The sequence below is a fragment of the Podarcis cretensis genome, assembly GCF_951804945.1.
Source record: "Podarcis cretensis genome assembly, chromosome: 4".
Classification (NCBI taxonomy): domain Eukaryota; kingdom Metazoa; phylum Chordata; class Lepidosauria; order Squamata; family Lacertidae; genus Podarcis; species Podarcis cretensis.
The window spans coordinates 25,278,530-25,293,665 of NC_137173.1; the positions used below are offsets into that span (position 1 = coordinate 25,278,530).

Here is a 15,136-nt window from a genome sequence, read left to right on the forward strand (position 1 = left end):
GATGCAAAGGTGATGCTCTTCCCTTCCAGAACCCTCCTTACTGCAGGCACCCCACTTCTCAGAAAGTGGCTTCTGCCTCTGCTCTGACAGACAAATGCTCCAGTCGCCACAGGGAGCTCGCTAATTGCAGCAGGAAAATTTTTTAAAAGCCTGCTTTTCATGAGGGTGTACATGGAAATTGCCCTGCTGGCAACTCTCCCCAGGACTACCACTGACAAAAGGACAGTATTTCTTTTTCAGTTCAGTAGCTAGGCATCTTTGCAGATATAATTTGGTGGTGGGAGTAGTGTGCAAGTTTCAAAACCTTGAGCACGTTTAAAGGTAAAGGTACCCCTGCCCGTACGGGCCAGTCTTGCCAGACTCTGGGGTTGGTGCGCCCATCTCACTCAAGAGGCCAGGGGCCAGCGCTGTCCGGAGACACTTCCGGGTCACGTGGCCAGCGCGACATCGCTGCTCTGGCGAGCCAGAGTCGCACACGGAAACGCCGTTTACCTTCCCGCTAGTAAGCGGTCCCTATTTATCTACTTGCACCCGGGGGTGCTTTCGAACTGCTAGGTTGGCAGGCGCTGGGACCAAACGACGGGAGCGCACCCCGCCGCAGGGATTCGAACCACCGACCTTTCGATCAGCAAGCCCTAGGCACTGAGGCTTTTACCCACAGCGCCACCTGCCACGTTTACTCAGAAGTAAATATGAGAAAGGGCCATAACTCAGGGGCAGAGCATCTGTTTGAGTGCAGAAGAGCCCAGGTTCAATCCTGGCCATCTCCAAATAGGGCTGGGATAGTCTTAAATCCTGGAGAGGTGCTGCCTGTCAGTGTGGACAATACTAAGCTGGATGGCCTAGTCTTTTGACTCGGTATGAGGGCTCAAAGGCAGCTTCCTATGTTCGTGAGTAAGCCCCAGTATCAACCTGCATCCTTAGCAAGTGCTGCCCTAGAAAGAGCACAATTCTGAAACAATTCAGACAAGGGGCAGCAATATCTTTGTACATACTTTATGAGCCATTTTAAGTTAACTTTAATGTGCTTTTTTGCACTCTTGTGCATACACCCCCTTATAGAAACACATTATCATGAATTATGAACTGTCAATACCACTTTTGAAACTAAAAACATGTCAAAGGGTAGGGGCACTGATCCTTACTGGAGCAAATGGTGCGTACAGTACATTAATTTTCACTCTCTTCAAAAATCACATCCTTGGTCAGGCCCTTGACTGCAGCATATCATGCCAAAGTTCACATCACATTAATTCCCACCACTTGATTCCATACTTAAAACCACTCTTTCTGAGCAAGCATGCACAATTTTATTCCATTCATATAACTGCAAAAGAAATACATAATCCTTTCAATCATGCTTTTGAAAAATGTTAGGCATTCTTTTTTTTCCTTTTTTTTAAAATAATTTTTATTAACTGGCCAATCACATCAAATTAAATCACATCATATAAATTCCAAATTACAAAGCCAAATTTTTAAATTTTGTTGGAGGAACCCATACTTCAAGATCCAAAGGGGAATTCAGATCATCTTCTTATTACTGCGTTAATGTCCAAATCAGTCCCAATCAGTCCAAACAAAGTTCATAATTCTATCCAGTCTTATCTTGGTGTTGCCACATCATATCTTGTTCGTATAATTTCTCTTTTTCCTTTACGATCTCTTCTGTTAGTCTCCTTAAGCCGATAGCAAGTGTAATAATCCTGTGTGGATTTCCCGTTCCTCCACTAAGTCCAGATGGTTTCCATATATCTCCTTCGTAGATAACATCACTTTATCCATCGTAAATTTTGGCATTTGTCGCTCTTAAGTCCCACCGAGGAGTTGATTCACGATATGTAAACAACTCTATTTCTCTCTTTCTCCTCCCAGACCCAAGAGCTCCCACAATGCCTCACAAAATGGCGAACGGCATTTTTTCCTGACTGCGTCACTCCAAAACTCTTAGCTTTCCAGCTTCATCTTGAAACATTGCTTTGGATAGAAAGTTTATCTCCACACAGCCTTAAATCCACAGCTTAAGTCCTTAATTTCTGACTCATTAGGGGAGGGGGATTCTTGTTAAGTCACATAAAAAGGTAGAGGCAGGTTTTTCCCCCCCTCCCCCCTCAGTCATTACCATATCTTGACGTTCTTCTCGTATTTTATTGTTGTCTTGTTATCAGAGATCTCTTCTGTCAGCAGTATTTACTCCCCTTTTTCCTTGATGTATGTGCAATTAATCATGTCCAAATTATTTCTTTTAAAGATCATTGCAACCAGCGGCGCAAAAGCGTCGAGGAGTGCCGAAAATCCCACAGGAGGGCTTTGTGCCTAGTGCCCCCACCCCCACAAATTCGGGGGTGGTATACGGCACAGCAGGCAAGGGCCGTCCCCCCCATAATCCTGGGGGGTTAAGGAGGCTAATTACCCCCATCATAGCCTCCAAATAACCTCGTGTGGGTCGGAGAGATGTTATTGTCAGCCATCTTCCGATGCGCCACCTAGTGGCCCCCCAAATGTTAGGCATTCTTAATCCAAAATACAGGATCTTATTTTGAAAATACAATTAGGTCTTTCAAAAAGACATTTAAAATTTGAAATACTGATACATCATTTCTATGTTTGCAAACTTAAAAACACTTTTTTATATATACTAACATTCCTTTTTTGACCTAAGAAAGAGTACCTTAATTTCAATGGCCAATCTTTCTAGTGTATCCCCACCCCAAAAAATAGATTGTAATATTAAAAGCAAGTTGCGGATGTTTTTACCTTCTCACAAATAATAGTTTAAGCCTATTTTTTAAAAAATCTAAGTGAAACCCCAAGGGAATTAAAGTAAGTAGAATGTGATTTCCTGAGCTGGAATTTGTCCAAGTCACTGAATGGAACAAAGAAACTAATTCATATGAATTGCCATGGGATTTAACATGAACACAAGTGACCAAGCATCTGAGTGTTGTCTTGAATAAAAGCAGTTGTAAAGCTCATGCTTTATAGAAAGCTTTATAAAGTGGTTATCAGTCAGATCAATTAATAGGCAGTCTTTATAAGGGTGTAAAATGGACTAAGAAAACTGCTGAGTACAATGCAAGGAAATACATTCTGGGATACTATACTGATGATACTGTTTTATGCACATCAGACCCACTTAATGCTGAAAGGTTATTGAGTATAGAATTGGAGACCCTTTCTAATGTCTCTGGACTTAAGGTAAATTTTCAAAAATCAAAAGTAACATTCTTCCATACTCCCCCACAACTTAAGGAAACCTTATCCAAAATACCTTTTACTTATGGTCACCTAAGCAATACACCTTACTATACATAGTATCTGTAAAAATATCTGTAATATTTTTGGTATACAGGCGGCAACCATCATTCCGCTTCCGTTCTCCTCTCTTCTGGGTTCAAAAGGAGCCATGAATTGGCAGTCATGTCAACAGGACACGTGCAAAGTGCTTACCACCTGTGTACACTTCAACACAACTGCCACAACTTTGTTAAAGTATTCAGAAACGTTTTTCCAAGTGCTTTTTGGTTTTTGTTTTATGCAATTGTTGCATGTCATATGCTCTAATGTAAACAAAGATAACTCAATGCAACAATGTTGAACAGTTTAAAGATGCAAATTAATAAAAAATGGGTTACAAAAATAAAACAAACTGCTGAATAGATCAATCACCTCTACACTGCATTTTATATGTTTAGTATCATGTTTGTAATGGACAGCATTCCACACTTGGATCCATGTTCAGCAAAGAACAGCAAATCTCTCCAACTACCAACCTACCCAATCAGAGGAAAATGAGTAAGTAACCACGGGTTCTTTTCTTAGCACACCCACTGATTTCCTGTGCCATACTAAGAATGCCATGATTTTCTGTGCAAAGTCCTTGATTAAAGGAGGAATCATGTGCACAGTGTCTTGTTAATCCCCCTTTCTCCTCTCACCTATTAGCTCTAATAAGGTTGAGATGGAATTGAGAGGATAGGTGGGAGAAAGGGAGTACTTGAACTGATGGGGGCTTCTGTTCCCGCCTCCCTATCTGGCAGATTTTAGAGCTGACAGCTCAGATTTTCTTTACACAATGCAGGAGTACCACGCATGCCCTTCAAGTGGTGGATACAAAGATTTTTCTCCCTGTTGCATTATTTTGCAGTGTTAACAGAGTAGGTCCAGAAGAGCCAGCCATAGATCCCTCTTGCTGGCAACTATTTAAAGTCTCAGCATTTCGGAAAACTTGTAAACAGATCAATATTTTAGTTCAAAAGTAAGATACTTGATAGCCCATCATAGGAATTATTGCTTGTATTCAGACATTTTGGAGTACTTAGAAGAGTTTATAAAGAACAGAATATGAAACAAAGTATGTGTGTTCTTGCTGTTGAGAAAATGCCAAGTACAAGAAGTACACATACCCAGGACTGAATTAATATAAATAAATGCAACAGGGATGAATGAAAGAATTCTCCCACCCCTCCAATAACTATTTCAAATGCAAAGGTACCCTAATTTATAGATATTCATTTAATGACCTGCTCCTTTAAGACCTAAAGTGTGCTGGCCACTGTTGTGGAAATTAAACATCTTGAATCACTAGCTTGAATCACGACCCAGAACTGTGGGAGTGGAGTCCTCTGCAATTTTGTGGGCTTTATCATAAAACCAAGAGCCCAATGACCTTTTGTTGGCGTTAGCAAATTCTTAATGACTAGGGGGGTTTGTACTTATTTAGATCAACCATGTACTGCAATAATCTGCAACTGTATCTTAAGTATTACTGGACATGTCTGCAAATAAACATATTGGAAAGATCCGGGGGCTGAATAAATGTGAGCATTAGGAAATAAATTGGGGGTTACTAATGCAACGAAACATCTACTGCAGTAAGAGACCTACAACTGCAGCTGCTTCTGCAGTGCTGGCAGGAAAATGCCAATGACTCAGCAACCACATTTAAATGTGAAACAATGTCCTGCTATTATGGAACTTTTTTGTACTACAATAAACAGTGCATACATTTCAGTCATTTATATCTAAACCAAGTTCTCTAATGGCTTTTAATGACACTATTTTTAAATTTCATACTCATAGCAGCAGAAGACTTTCATGATGATTTAAGTTACTATTTGAATCACAAAGTACCTACAGGCTGGTCAATACATGATAGAAGTGGCTGCATGCATCCTCTAGATTCAGAGGCACCAAATGCCAATAGCCATTGGTAGCAGGAGAGGGGAAGGACCATAGCTCAGTAGAGAGCATCTGCCTGGCATGCTCAAAGCCCCAAATTCAAACTCTGGAAAGCCACTGGAAGCCAGTGGAGACAGTACTGAGCTGCATGGGCCAGTGGTTTAACACAGTGTAAGGCAGTTTCTAGCCTTCCCATGCTCTTGCGGTCAATAACAAATACAGCAGCCCCACAAACAAGACATACAGTGGTACCTCGGGTTAAGTACTTAATCCGTTCCGGAGGTCCGTTCTTAACCTGAAATTGTTCTTTACCTCAAGCACCACTTTAGCTAATGGGGCCTCCTGCTGCCGCCTCGCCCCCAGAGCACAATTTCTGTTCTCATCCTGAAGCAAAGTTCTTAACCCAAGGTACTATTTCTGGGTTAGCACAGTCTGTAACCTGAAGCGTATGTAACCCGAGGTACCACTGTATGTCTTGTTTGTGGGGCTGCTGTATTTGTTATTGACCTCATGTAAGCCACTCTGGGAGCGTTTTCAGCTGAAGAGCATGGTAAAAATACTTTAAATAAATAATCACTCAGAGCATTTGCTGTCAATGCAAGCAATCTTGGCAGTCCCTAGATGCACACTCAACTCACATAGCATGTCAACCCTACCCGGCATATGTAGGTCAGCAATATAAACTTCTACTCCTCAGAACATTGTTTGAAAAATAGAATTGCCCTGGAGAAGACAGGATTTGGTTATCCACAATTTGGATCAGAAATCTGGGGGGGGGGGTCATGGAGACCCTTTGGCCTCCAGATCATAGAATCATAGAATTGTAGAGTTGGAAAGGATTCCAAGGGTCATCTAGTCCAACCCCCTGCAATACAGGAATCCCAGCTAAAGCATTAGAATCACACCTCGGGTTACGAACACTGCGGGTTGCGCATTTTCGGGCTGTGGACCACGCCGAACCCAGAAGTACCAGAACGGGTTACTTCCAGGTTTTGGCACTCACACATGCGCAGAACCACAAAATGGCGTCATGTGCAGAAGCGCCGAATCGCGTCACGCGCATGCACAGATGCAGCGCTTCAGACTGCGAACACTGCGGGTTGCGAACGTGCCTCCCGCACAGATCACATTCGCAACCAGAGGTATGATTGTATATATGTCAGACTACACTCTCATCATTGCCATGCTGGCTGGGGCTGACAGCATTTGGAGTCCAATAACATACAGAGAGGACCACAGGTTCCTCATCTCTGCCCTAGATTCCAGGGAAGGCAGATGAAATCTGGTGGCCTTCATTTCTACTACATTCGCAGGACACTATAAATTTATTTATTTAGACTTGTAGTTGAAGCTTGTTTACCAGTGTAACTCTTACAAAGCAATTGTCATACCACAATAAAATGTCAAGTTGCAGAAAATAGCCTACACTTAAGCACACACAGCAACGAGCTACTAGAATACAAACAAAATTATGAAAAACATCAAAACAACTACTGCACTACCTCCCAAAACAATTTTAGAGGTTAACAGATTGGCTTGCATTTTGTTCTGGGTAAACAGAATATATCTCAACAACAGCTTACATTAGAATGCTTAATTTATAAAACACCCCCATGGTTTTGTCTCCGAGATCAAGTGGCATGAAGGTCTTCCGAATGTGAAGTATTAATAGAAGACTTTTCCTTTGCATAGGAGGTTATCCACCTAAGCTGCTCTGACTGGCAACAACTCTCCAGGCTCTCAGACACAGGTTTCTCACATTACCTGCTAAGTCATTTAACTGGAGGTGCTGCCTGGGCATTGAACTTTGAAACTGCCTGCATGCAATATATGTGCTCTACCACTGAGCTACAGTACCTACAGTTTGGGGGAGGGGCGGGTCTTTCAACAGCTTTTGAAATCAGCTTTCTTGAAAGAGCCAATGTCATCAGTTTTGGGGCTACTCTTGTATGTGAAGCAACTGGATATTTTTATTTGACTTTATGCTTACTTAAAATTTAATGTAAGTTAATAAACTCTTTATTGTTGATCATTCTTTTGTTGTGACAGTATACTTTTTATTACATTGCATTCTTATACTGTACCAGACTATTTTTTTGTTTTTTAATGTGAACTGCTTTTAGCACAGATGTATTTGTGGAAAATGTGATATATAAATAAATTGACACTGAAATCAAACCCGAGTGCAGAAATGACAGCTGAAGTCTCATTCAGAACTGAAACGCTTTTACATGTTTGACGTGGGATTAGTATAAGAATTTATGGTTTCCCTAGTCAGGTATTAATTTGTGTGTTTTTTTAAAAAAAATATTGACTTGGGGCTTGAGCCAATATCTTGTTTACTATCTCACAGTGGCTATTAATTTATTATTGCAGCTAGCATTTTCGCAGCTGCCAAAACTTACTACCCCTGTGCAGATTCTTCACGGACGGGTGTCATGGACATGCCTGTGATCTAATAGAACTATCAATAGATCTGTTGAATCACAAAAATGCAATGCATCAATTCCAGGACTGAACCTCTGAAGATTTAGAAAACAGCATGTGGGCCTGAAGCAGGAGGAGGGCCTTCCATTGGCTGGGAGAAAAGATCTTTCCACAGATCCTAATTCCTCCCCCTTGCTCCAACATCTGTGTTCCATGAATTCCAACCTCTGTGGCCAGCTTCTATTTCAGTCTGTGACCAATGACCAAACCATGCTATGGGAGAGATCCTCAATTAGACTATTTGTTCTTGTTTTTAAATGACAGGCAACCATGTCAGTTTGATCAGAGAAGCTGAGCTGGGGGAGATGGTTGACCCTTTTCCCCAGGCCATATTTTCTGAATGAACACCCCCTCCTGCTTGCTACTCTTTGCTCCAGGAGGAGGAAAAGTAGGTTAAGCACAACAATTCTTTTCAAAGTGGCAGACTACTACACCTCTGTTTTATTAACAAAGAAAATGCTCGGAGATATGCCCACAGACGTCCGGTGCAATATGCAGTTTGGTCCCAAGAAGAACAAAACATCCAAGGTATACATATCCTTTCTCTGACCTTGTGACAGTAACAAAACATTCACATTGTTTTATGTATTGCAAATTCTACTATTCATTCTGAATTCCAGATACAGTGGTACCTCGGGTTACATACACTTCAGGTTACAGACTCCGCTAACCCAGAAATATTACCTCGGGTTAAGAACTTTGCTTCAGGATGAGAACAGAAATCGTGCTCCGGCGGCGCGTCAGCAGCAGGAGGCCCCATTAGCTAAAGTGGTGCTTCAGGTTAAGAACAGTTTCAGGTTAAGAACGAACCTCTGGAACGAATTAAGTACTTAACACAAGGTACCACTGTATACCCTGTTTTCTGGTTGTCAGTTTAGAAGGTGGGTGAGCAGCACATGGATCTAAAGCTTTTATCATTGAAAGCCTTCCAAATAAAACCATAAAACTAGTTAAGTAGTCCCCCACTAAATATTTAAATAAGATAAAACAAGCACTTTAATGTTATATCAATCTTTTATAAAACTAAGGAGCTAGCTAATGCTTTCCAAAGGTTGTGCTCACCCAAGGTCAGCTATTTCCCCCCACTGCCCCCCACCCACATATTGATTTATCCATTTTCGTTACATGCATTAAATTCAGGGGGGAAGTTTACTGCGATCAGCAATGTGAAAGGGATGGAGCTATTTATGATGCAAAAATAACAGCAGCAGGAACGATATCATTTCTGATGCATGTTATGTGAAAATGAAATGTGTCATCCCATCAGTGGTATGAAAACAATTGAATATTTGGAGTGAAACAGAAACCATGGATTAACATTCAGCTGTCTCCTCAAATTTGAGAATCCTTAAAGACCCTGAATAGGGGGGGATATTTATACTGTATTAAGCTCTTGTGCAAGGCAATTAAATCCTTGCTGGTAGCGGGGGGGGGGGGGAGTTGTGCAGTAGAATTGGGCCAATCACAGCAAAACAGACTAGAGACAGGGGCTTGAAATCAATGGTGTTTTAAAGTGGATTAATGTCATCACAGAAGTGGTTGCATGGAAATGTTTGCAGGTTCTTTTATTGCCCTCTTTCTGATAGCCAACCTCAAATTGAAATATTTGCATAAGCAATACACGGGCCTTTTTGACTAAGTTTAAAAAAATGCTGTGCAGCAACACTGGTCAAGGAGCAGTGCTCACACTACACCAGCAGTGCTGGTGTAAACGTACTAAGCATTGGGAGAAATAATAGCACAACCCTAGAGTGAAGTCAAGGAAGGCCATCTCTGTTAGGCTGCAACAAGTAAAGGTAAAGGGACCCCTGGCCATTATGTCCAGTCGTGACCGACTCTGGGGTTGCGGTGCTCATCTCGCTTTATTGGCCGAGGGAGCTGGTGTACAGCTTCCGGGTCATGTGGCCAGCATGACTAAGCCGCTTCTGGCGAACCAGAGCAGTGCACGGAAACGCCGTTTACCTTCCCGACAGAGCGGTACCTATTTATCTACTTGCACTGTGTGCTTTCGAACTGCTAGGTTGGCAGGAGCAGGGACCGAGCAACAGGAGCTCACCCCGTCACGGGGATTTGAACCGTCGACCTTCTGATCGGCAAGTCCTAGGCTCTGTGGTTTAACCCACAGTGCCACCCGCAACCCTTTTTGCTGCAACAAGTAGGCAGGGCCTAATCTGAGCACCACAATTGGGACTGAAATGAATCTTGTAGAAATTGAAGCAGTTCTTCCAAAATGGCCATTTGACTTGAAAACATTTGACAAGAAAGCACCCCTTTTGTGAAGAGTCGGTGTCCCATATTACACAAACTATCGAAACAACCATGTGGGGGCCAGCTAGGAAACCCTGGTAGGCTTGAGTTGCCTGTAGTTCTGCAATCTCCATACCAACAATCACTTGATTTCTTACCTGCCCTTCATTACTGAGATCTATCCCAGCCTGCATCTGTATTGCAACAGTTTGTAGATGCTTTAATTGCTTAATCACTTGTGTGTTTGTCACCTTGGGCTTCTTTGGCAAATCCTTTGGGCAGGATATAATAATAATAATAATAATAATAATAATAATAATAATAGTCCCAGAGCAGGTTATATAAATATAAAAATACCATATTAAAACCTGTTTAAACAATTTGCTGTCAAGAGAGTAAGATTAGAACTGCCTCATGATTAGACCTGTTGAAACCAATGAGAAATTATTAATGGAGTCAACCCTGCATGCTTAGAACTAATAGCCCAGCTGTGAGTCCTTAGAACAGTTATACCAACTATGCATCAATATGTAAAAAATGTGACATTCACACTAGTTTTTTAGGCTAACGAGCAATGTTTAGGATCGTGATGTAGATTCTTTGTCTTTTTAGGGAGGCATACATTCTGATCAATAATCAAGATATGGAAGCTAAAACCCACTGGATAGCTCAGTTGGCTTGAGCATAGTGCTGATAACACCAAGGTTGCAGGTTCGATCCCCGTATGGGACAGCTGCATATTCCTGCATTGCAGGGGGTTGAACTAGATGATCCTCAGTGCCCCTTCCAACACTACAGTTATATGATTCTATGATTTCACTGAGGATTGATTACTTGCAAGCTATACAAGAACCTTAAAGAATTGTGGGAAATGTAGTCTGGAGAAGGTCTGTTGAAGCTTATAAGTTCTCACAAAACTACAGTTCCTAGGATTTGGGGAGGGGGGCAGGGAGATGACCAGGAAGGGCCATAGCCCAGTAGTAGAGCAACTGCTTTGCATACAGAAGGCCCAGATTCTGTCCCAGGTGTCTCTAAGTAGGGCTTGAAGTATCTCCTACCTGAAACCCAGAGGAGCCACTTCCAGTCTTGGCCTGACTCAGGTAGCTTCCTATGTTCCTATGTCTCTTAACCCAATCTAGGGGAGCTTCCAGACCTGTTGTTTACTGAGCATTCATCCTGATATGTCAACACAGAGGTTAGATGAAACTAACAGCTAATGGTACACTTTCCCTTGCCATTTTTGTCACTTTTCTCATTGGAATTTTTGCAGCTAGAAAACTGATGGTATAATCACACTGGAAAGTGTGGGATAACAATCAAATAGCCAAGAAGCAGCCTGTTTGGAAGCACTTATTTAGGATTCCACAATATATCAATATATTGTCCGAAACAAGTTTGAAGTCCATATCATGATCTTGGTTCATAATTTTTGACCTGGCAATATATCGTGAATCATGATGTGTGTGCGTGTGCTATGCAAAAATCACAATGTGCGAAAAACCGTGAAGCCAGCCAATGCTTCTCTCGATTCCTGCAGCCCCTGTTATCTCTGCTGGCTCATCTCTTCCCTGCCTCATGCAGCGGGCAGTGAATCACAAGAGCAGGCACCAGCAAAAATCAGGGAGCAGGAAAAACCGTGATACCAGCCAATGCCTCTACATAACTCAATTCCTTATTTCAGACATTGTGATATATCAGTATATTGCAATGTTCAGATGATGATATATCACAATGTTGAAAATCAGATATTGCCCAGCCCTACTCATATTGCAGCTGTACCTTGAGAGCAGAGGGTTCATACATTACTCACTCACATATACTCCCAAACCACGGATTTGCCCTGGTTTACAATCCCGGGTTGCAGGGCAAGTGCAAAACCATAGTTTGGTGTTTTGAGTGTAATGGGAAATTGTAATTTCTCACAAACAAGGAAGTAACTAATTAAGCAAAGTGCAAAAGGTCGGGAAGAGGGATAAAAGGGGAAAGTGCCAGTGCAGAAGCACAGGCCCAGGGTTTGTTTCCATGGTAACAAACCATAGTTTGACGTTATGTGCAAACCAATTGTGTGTGTGTGTGTGTGTGTTCACATCTGCCCCATTTTCTTCCCATGGAAAACAAGGAGGAAGGTCCGATAATGCTCACAAGTCTACTTTTATCGGGAAGTTTTACATTAGTTATTTACCTGAGGCTGTCATTGTTCTTCATGCTTTCTGTGGCCATGATATCTTCCCACTAGGAATACAAAGCAGACATAGATGCAGCTGTTTCCTTTTTTCCTTCTGTGACTGTACATCAGTCTCTCATCTCAAAAAAGAGAGAGCTCTGACTGATCATGTGGAACATTTCACTAATTTCTTAAGCCTTTCGACCCAAAATTGCGCTGTAGTTTCCCCTTGTCGCTCCTTCTTCAGCTTCCTTCAAATCTTTCTCTGTGAGTAACTCTTCAGAGAGCTTGGCTTTCTTGCATTCATCTACAGATTAAGCAGAGTGGTGCTGTGCCAGGAGCATTATATGGATTTGTTCCACAGCTTGAAGGAACGTCACATCATTCTCTCTCTTATAGTAGGTGAACTTTATCTCTTGCTGAAAGTAAGTGAGAATGTGGAAGCTGTTACTTTCTTATTTTCTGGGATCCAAATGTTTGCACCCGAGTATGCCCTGTTTCCTCCTCTGGATTCGCTAATGGCCATGTCTTAACATTAGATCTGTGCTCCTGATGGATAAAAAAGAAAATGAGTATGTCAGAAGACTGGCATGAAATGCAGATTGAAACTACCTCTGAAGGGTATGGAAATGTCATTTCCTCGGAAGACATCACTGCAGTTTCTGGCTATTATGAGTCATGCTTCTAATTATAAATTCCTCCGCGCAGTATTGTGCTTGTAAGCAGAGGGAGAGCAAGAAAAAAAAGTTAAGGCCTTTTCTTTACCTTTTACGGTGCAATCGCAGGAAAAATGCAAGTATCCACTTTCTGTAGAAGACATTATGTATTAGTTAAAAGCTAGAGATCTACTTTCTTCTTGTCCCAGGTGATATACTATTTAACCCTTGCTAACATTCTGTTGCATGGGGGGAAGATCATTTGAGCATATCAGAGAAGGAATATTTTTTACTTACAGGGAGAAAAACTGCTTGCGGGTATATGGTCTGATCTGATCACAGAAGAATGTAAAAAATGGGGTCTTTTGATTGGTGCTTTGTAACTTATTCACTTAGGAGTGAGCAACAGGAAGGCCAAGTTGCTCACTCTATCTATTCAGGGTGGTAAAAACAAAAAGGGATTGTGAAGCGCTCAAATGGGAGCTTTAAAGGGGGCTAAGTGAGCTTTTTATAGGTATTTAGTTATAGGGGCAGGGATGCCTTTAGTCTCATCCAAGAGGGCCATTCATACGTTGTTCGGTCCAATTGATTTAAGTGGAAATTACATTAACGTCAGCATGTTTAGGAATATAGCTTTACTTGGGAAAGTACAATATGTTCATTGAAATATAAAGATTTCACATTACAAGCATTAGCCAAACATTAATTCAGGACATTTTTCTTAAGCTAATTTTTGGACAACCATACCCAATAAAAAAAAATTCTGTGTAATTCTCCTCAATATGCCACATGCACACACACATTTTATTGTTTGCCCTATGTTTATTTCTGTTTTCGTGCACACACAGAAACATTTGCACAGAATAACCCAGTGCCAGAGAAATGCAGGGTTGACTCAAATTCAGCAGTAGCAATCTTATTAGAGTCAGCAAGAATTAGATAAGAGGATTAGATAATAGGTGTCAGAAATGACATGAAGCAAGTGTGATATTTACTAAGCAGTGTAATCAAACTGTATACTATTCAGACTACTGTTGAGTGATCTCTCTTCCACAATCAAAGCATCTCAGTTCCATTACTCAGTGCCATCAGTTGCAAGTAGTTCAATACACTCAATGCAGCCAGTTCACCCAGAGTTGGTATAGATATAAGGCTAGACCACCAGGCTTGGAAACTTCCTTCCCTCTTACCCTTATTTATTTTATTGCATACAGTATTGCACTGCTTCTTTACTGTACCCTTTTGAAGCAAGCCACACTTCCCCTAGTTTCTGATCCTGGTTTTTACTGCTAAACATTGTTTGCTGGTTCAGATGAAAGAACAAATTATGATCGGCTTTAAACTGAGAAGGATTGTTCCATCTGAAGGGGCTGGGAGGAGAAGAGGGAGCATGTAAGCCCAATAATCTAATCAGGTCCATAGTGGCTGGGGCAACCCAGTCAAATGGGCAGCATTTAACTAATAAATGATCATGATGATGATGTAAGACAAGGTTGAGGCTGGGAGACATGTAGCTCCCTCAGGGATTGCAGAGATAAAAAGTATGCTCCCAGTGGTCTTATCAGAAAGGGAGTTTATCACATGAGATTGAAATGGGCAGTGAGAAAGGAGACCACGTGTGCTACCTCAGTTCCTTGGAGGAACGGTAGATTTAAAAACATATATGCTGGATTAAAAGAGGGGATGGTATAGCAAACTGATTGGGCTGACAATGCTCTAACATGCGCTTTCCCCAGCCGAGTAGACCAGGCCCATTTAAGGGACTTGTTGCCTGGAGACAATTTTGCCCAAAGGTTTGATATATACACACTACCTTCAAAAGACTCTTGGGATAAAGAAAAACCCCACTGGATTGGTCTGAAAAGGGGGAAATGGTGCTGCCGAAACATCAATGCTCTTTATTTAAAGATAATTGCCTTGACTGCTATTATTCTAAGCAGAAATCACTCATTTTCAGAAACTTTGGATGAAACTACATTGCTCATTAAAACATGTGCCAGCACCCCTGGGTCAGACCAAAGAAATTTCAGACACACGGAGCTGCCAACCGTAATGAGTATTCCATTCATTCATGGGCCGGGAATCGCATCTCACTGTCTCTCCCTCATAATGATCTGGCTGCCAGCCAACCAGCCTTTAGCCCCACTGAAACCCTATTCTTGCATCCAAGACAGCTGACCCAATAATGAGAAGCCAAAAAAAGAAAAGAAGGGAGGAAAGAGGTTATAATGAAATGAAATATAGAATATGAAACATAATTACAGCAATTTTTCTCTAGATGAATCTGTTTAAAACAAATAAAAAATGATCAAGGAAGAATTGTACAGATGATAGGAGGAACCAATAAAACATGAGAGGTTTTGCCATGGAATCAAATTGCCTTCCCATCCATAGAAGACAA

The 15,136-nt window shown here is 41.6% G+C and overlaps 1 protein-coding gene across 3 annotated transcripts in view; it reads right to left on the minus strand.

The window, feature by feature from the left end:
- The window catches only part of SACS (sacsin molecular chaperone), a 44,613-nt gene extending 32,400 nt beyond the window's left edge, over positions 1 to 12,213 (minus strand). For all 3 annotated transcript variants that reach the window (XM_079973220.1, XM_079973219.1, XM_079973222.1), the window contains exon 1: positions 12,098 to 12,213. In XM_079973220.1, the coding sequence (XP_079829346.1) occupies positions 12,098 to 12,135 (38 nt within the window). In that variant the 5' untranslated portion in view covers positions 12,136 to 12,213. The remainder of the gene's footprint in view (positions 1 to 12,097) is intronic.
- Between the last annotated feature and the right edge of the window lie 2,923 nt (positions 12,214 to 15,136).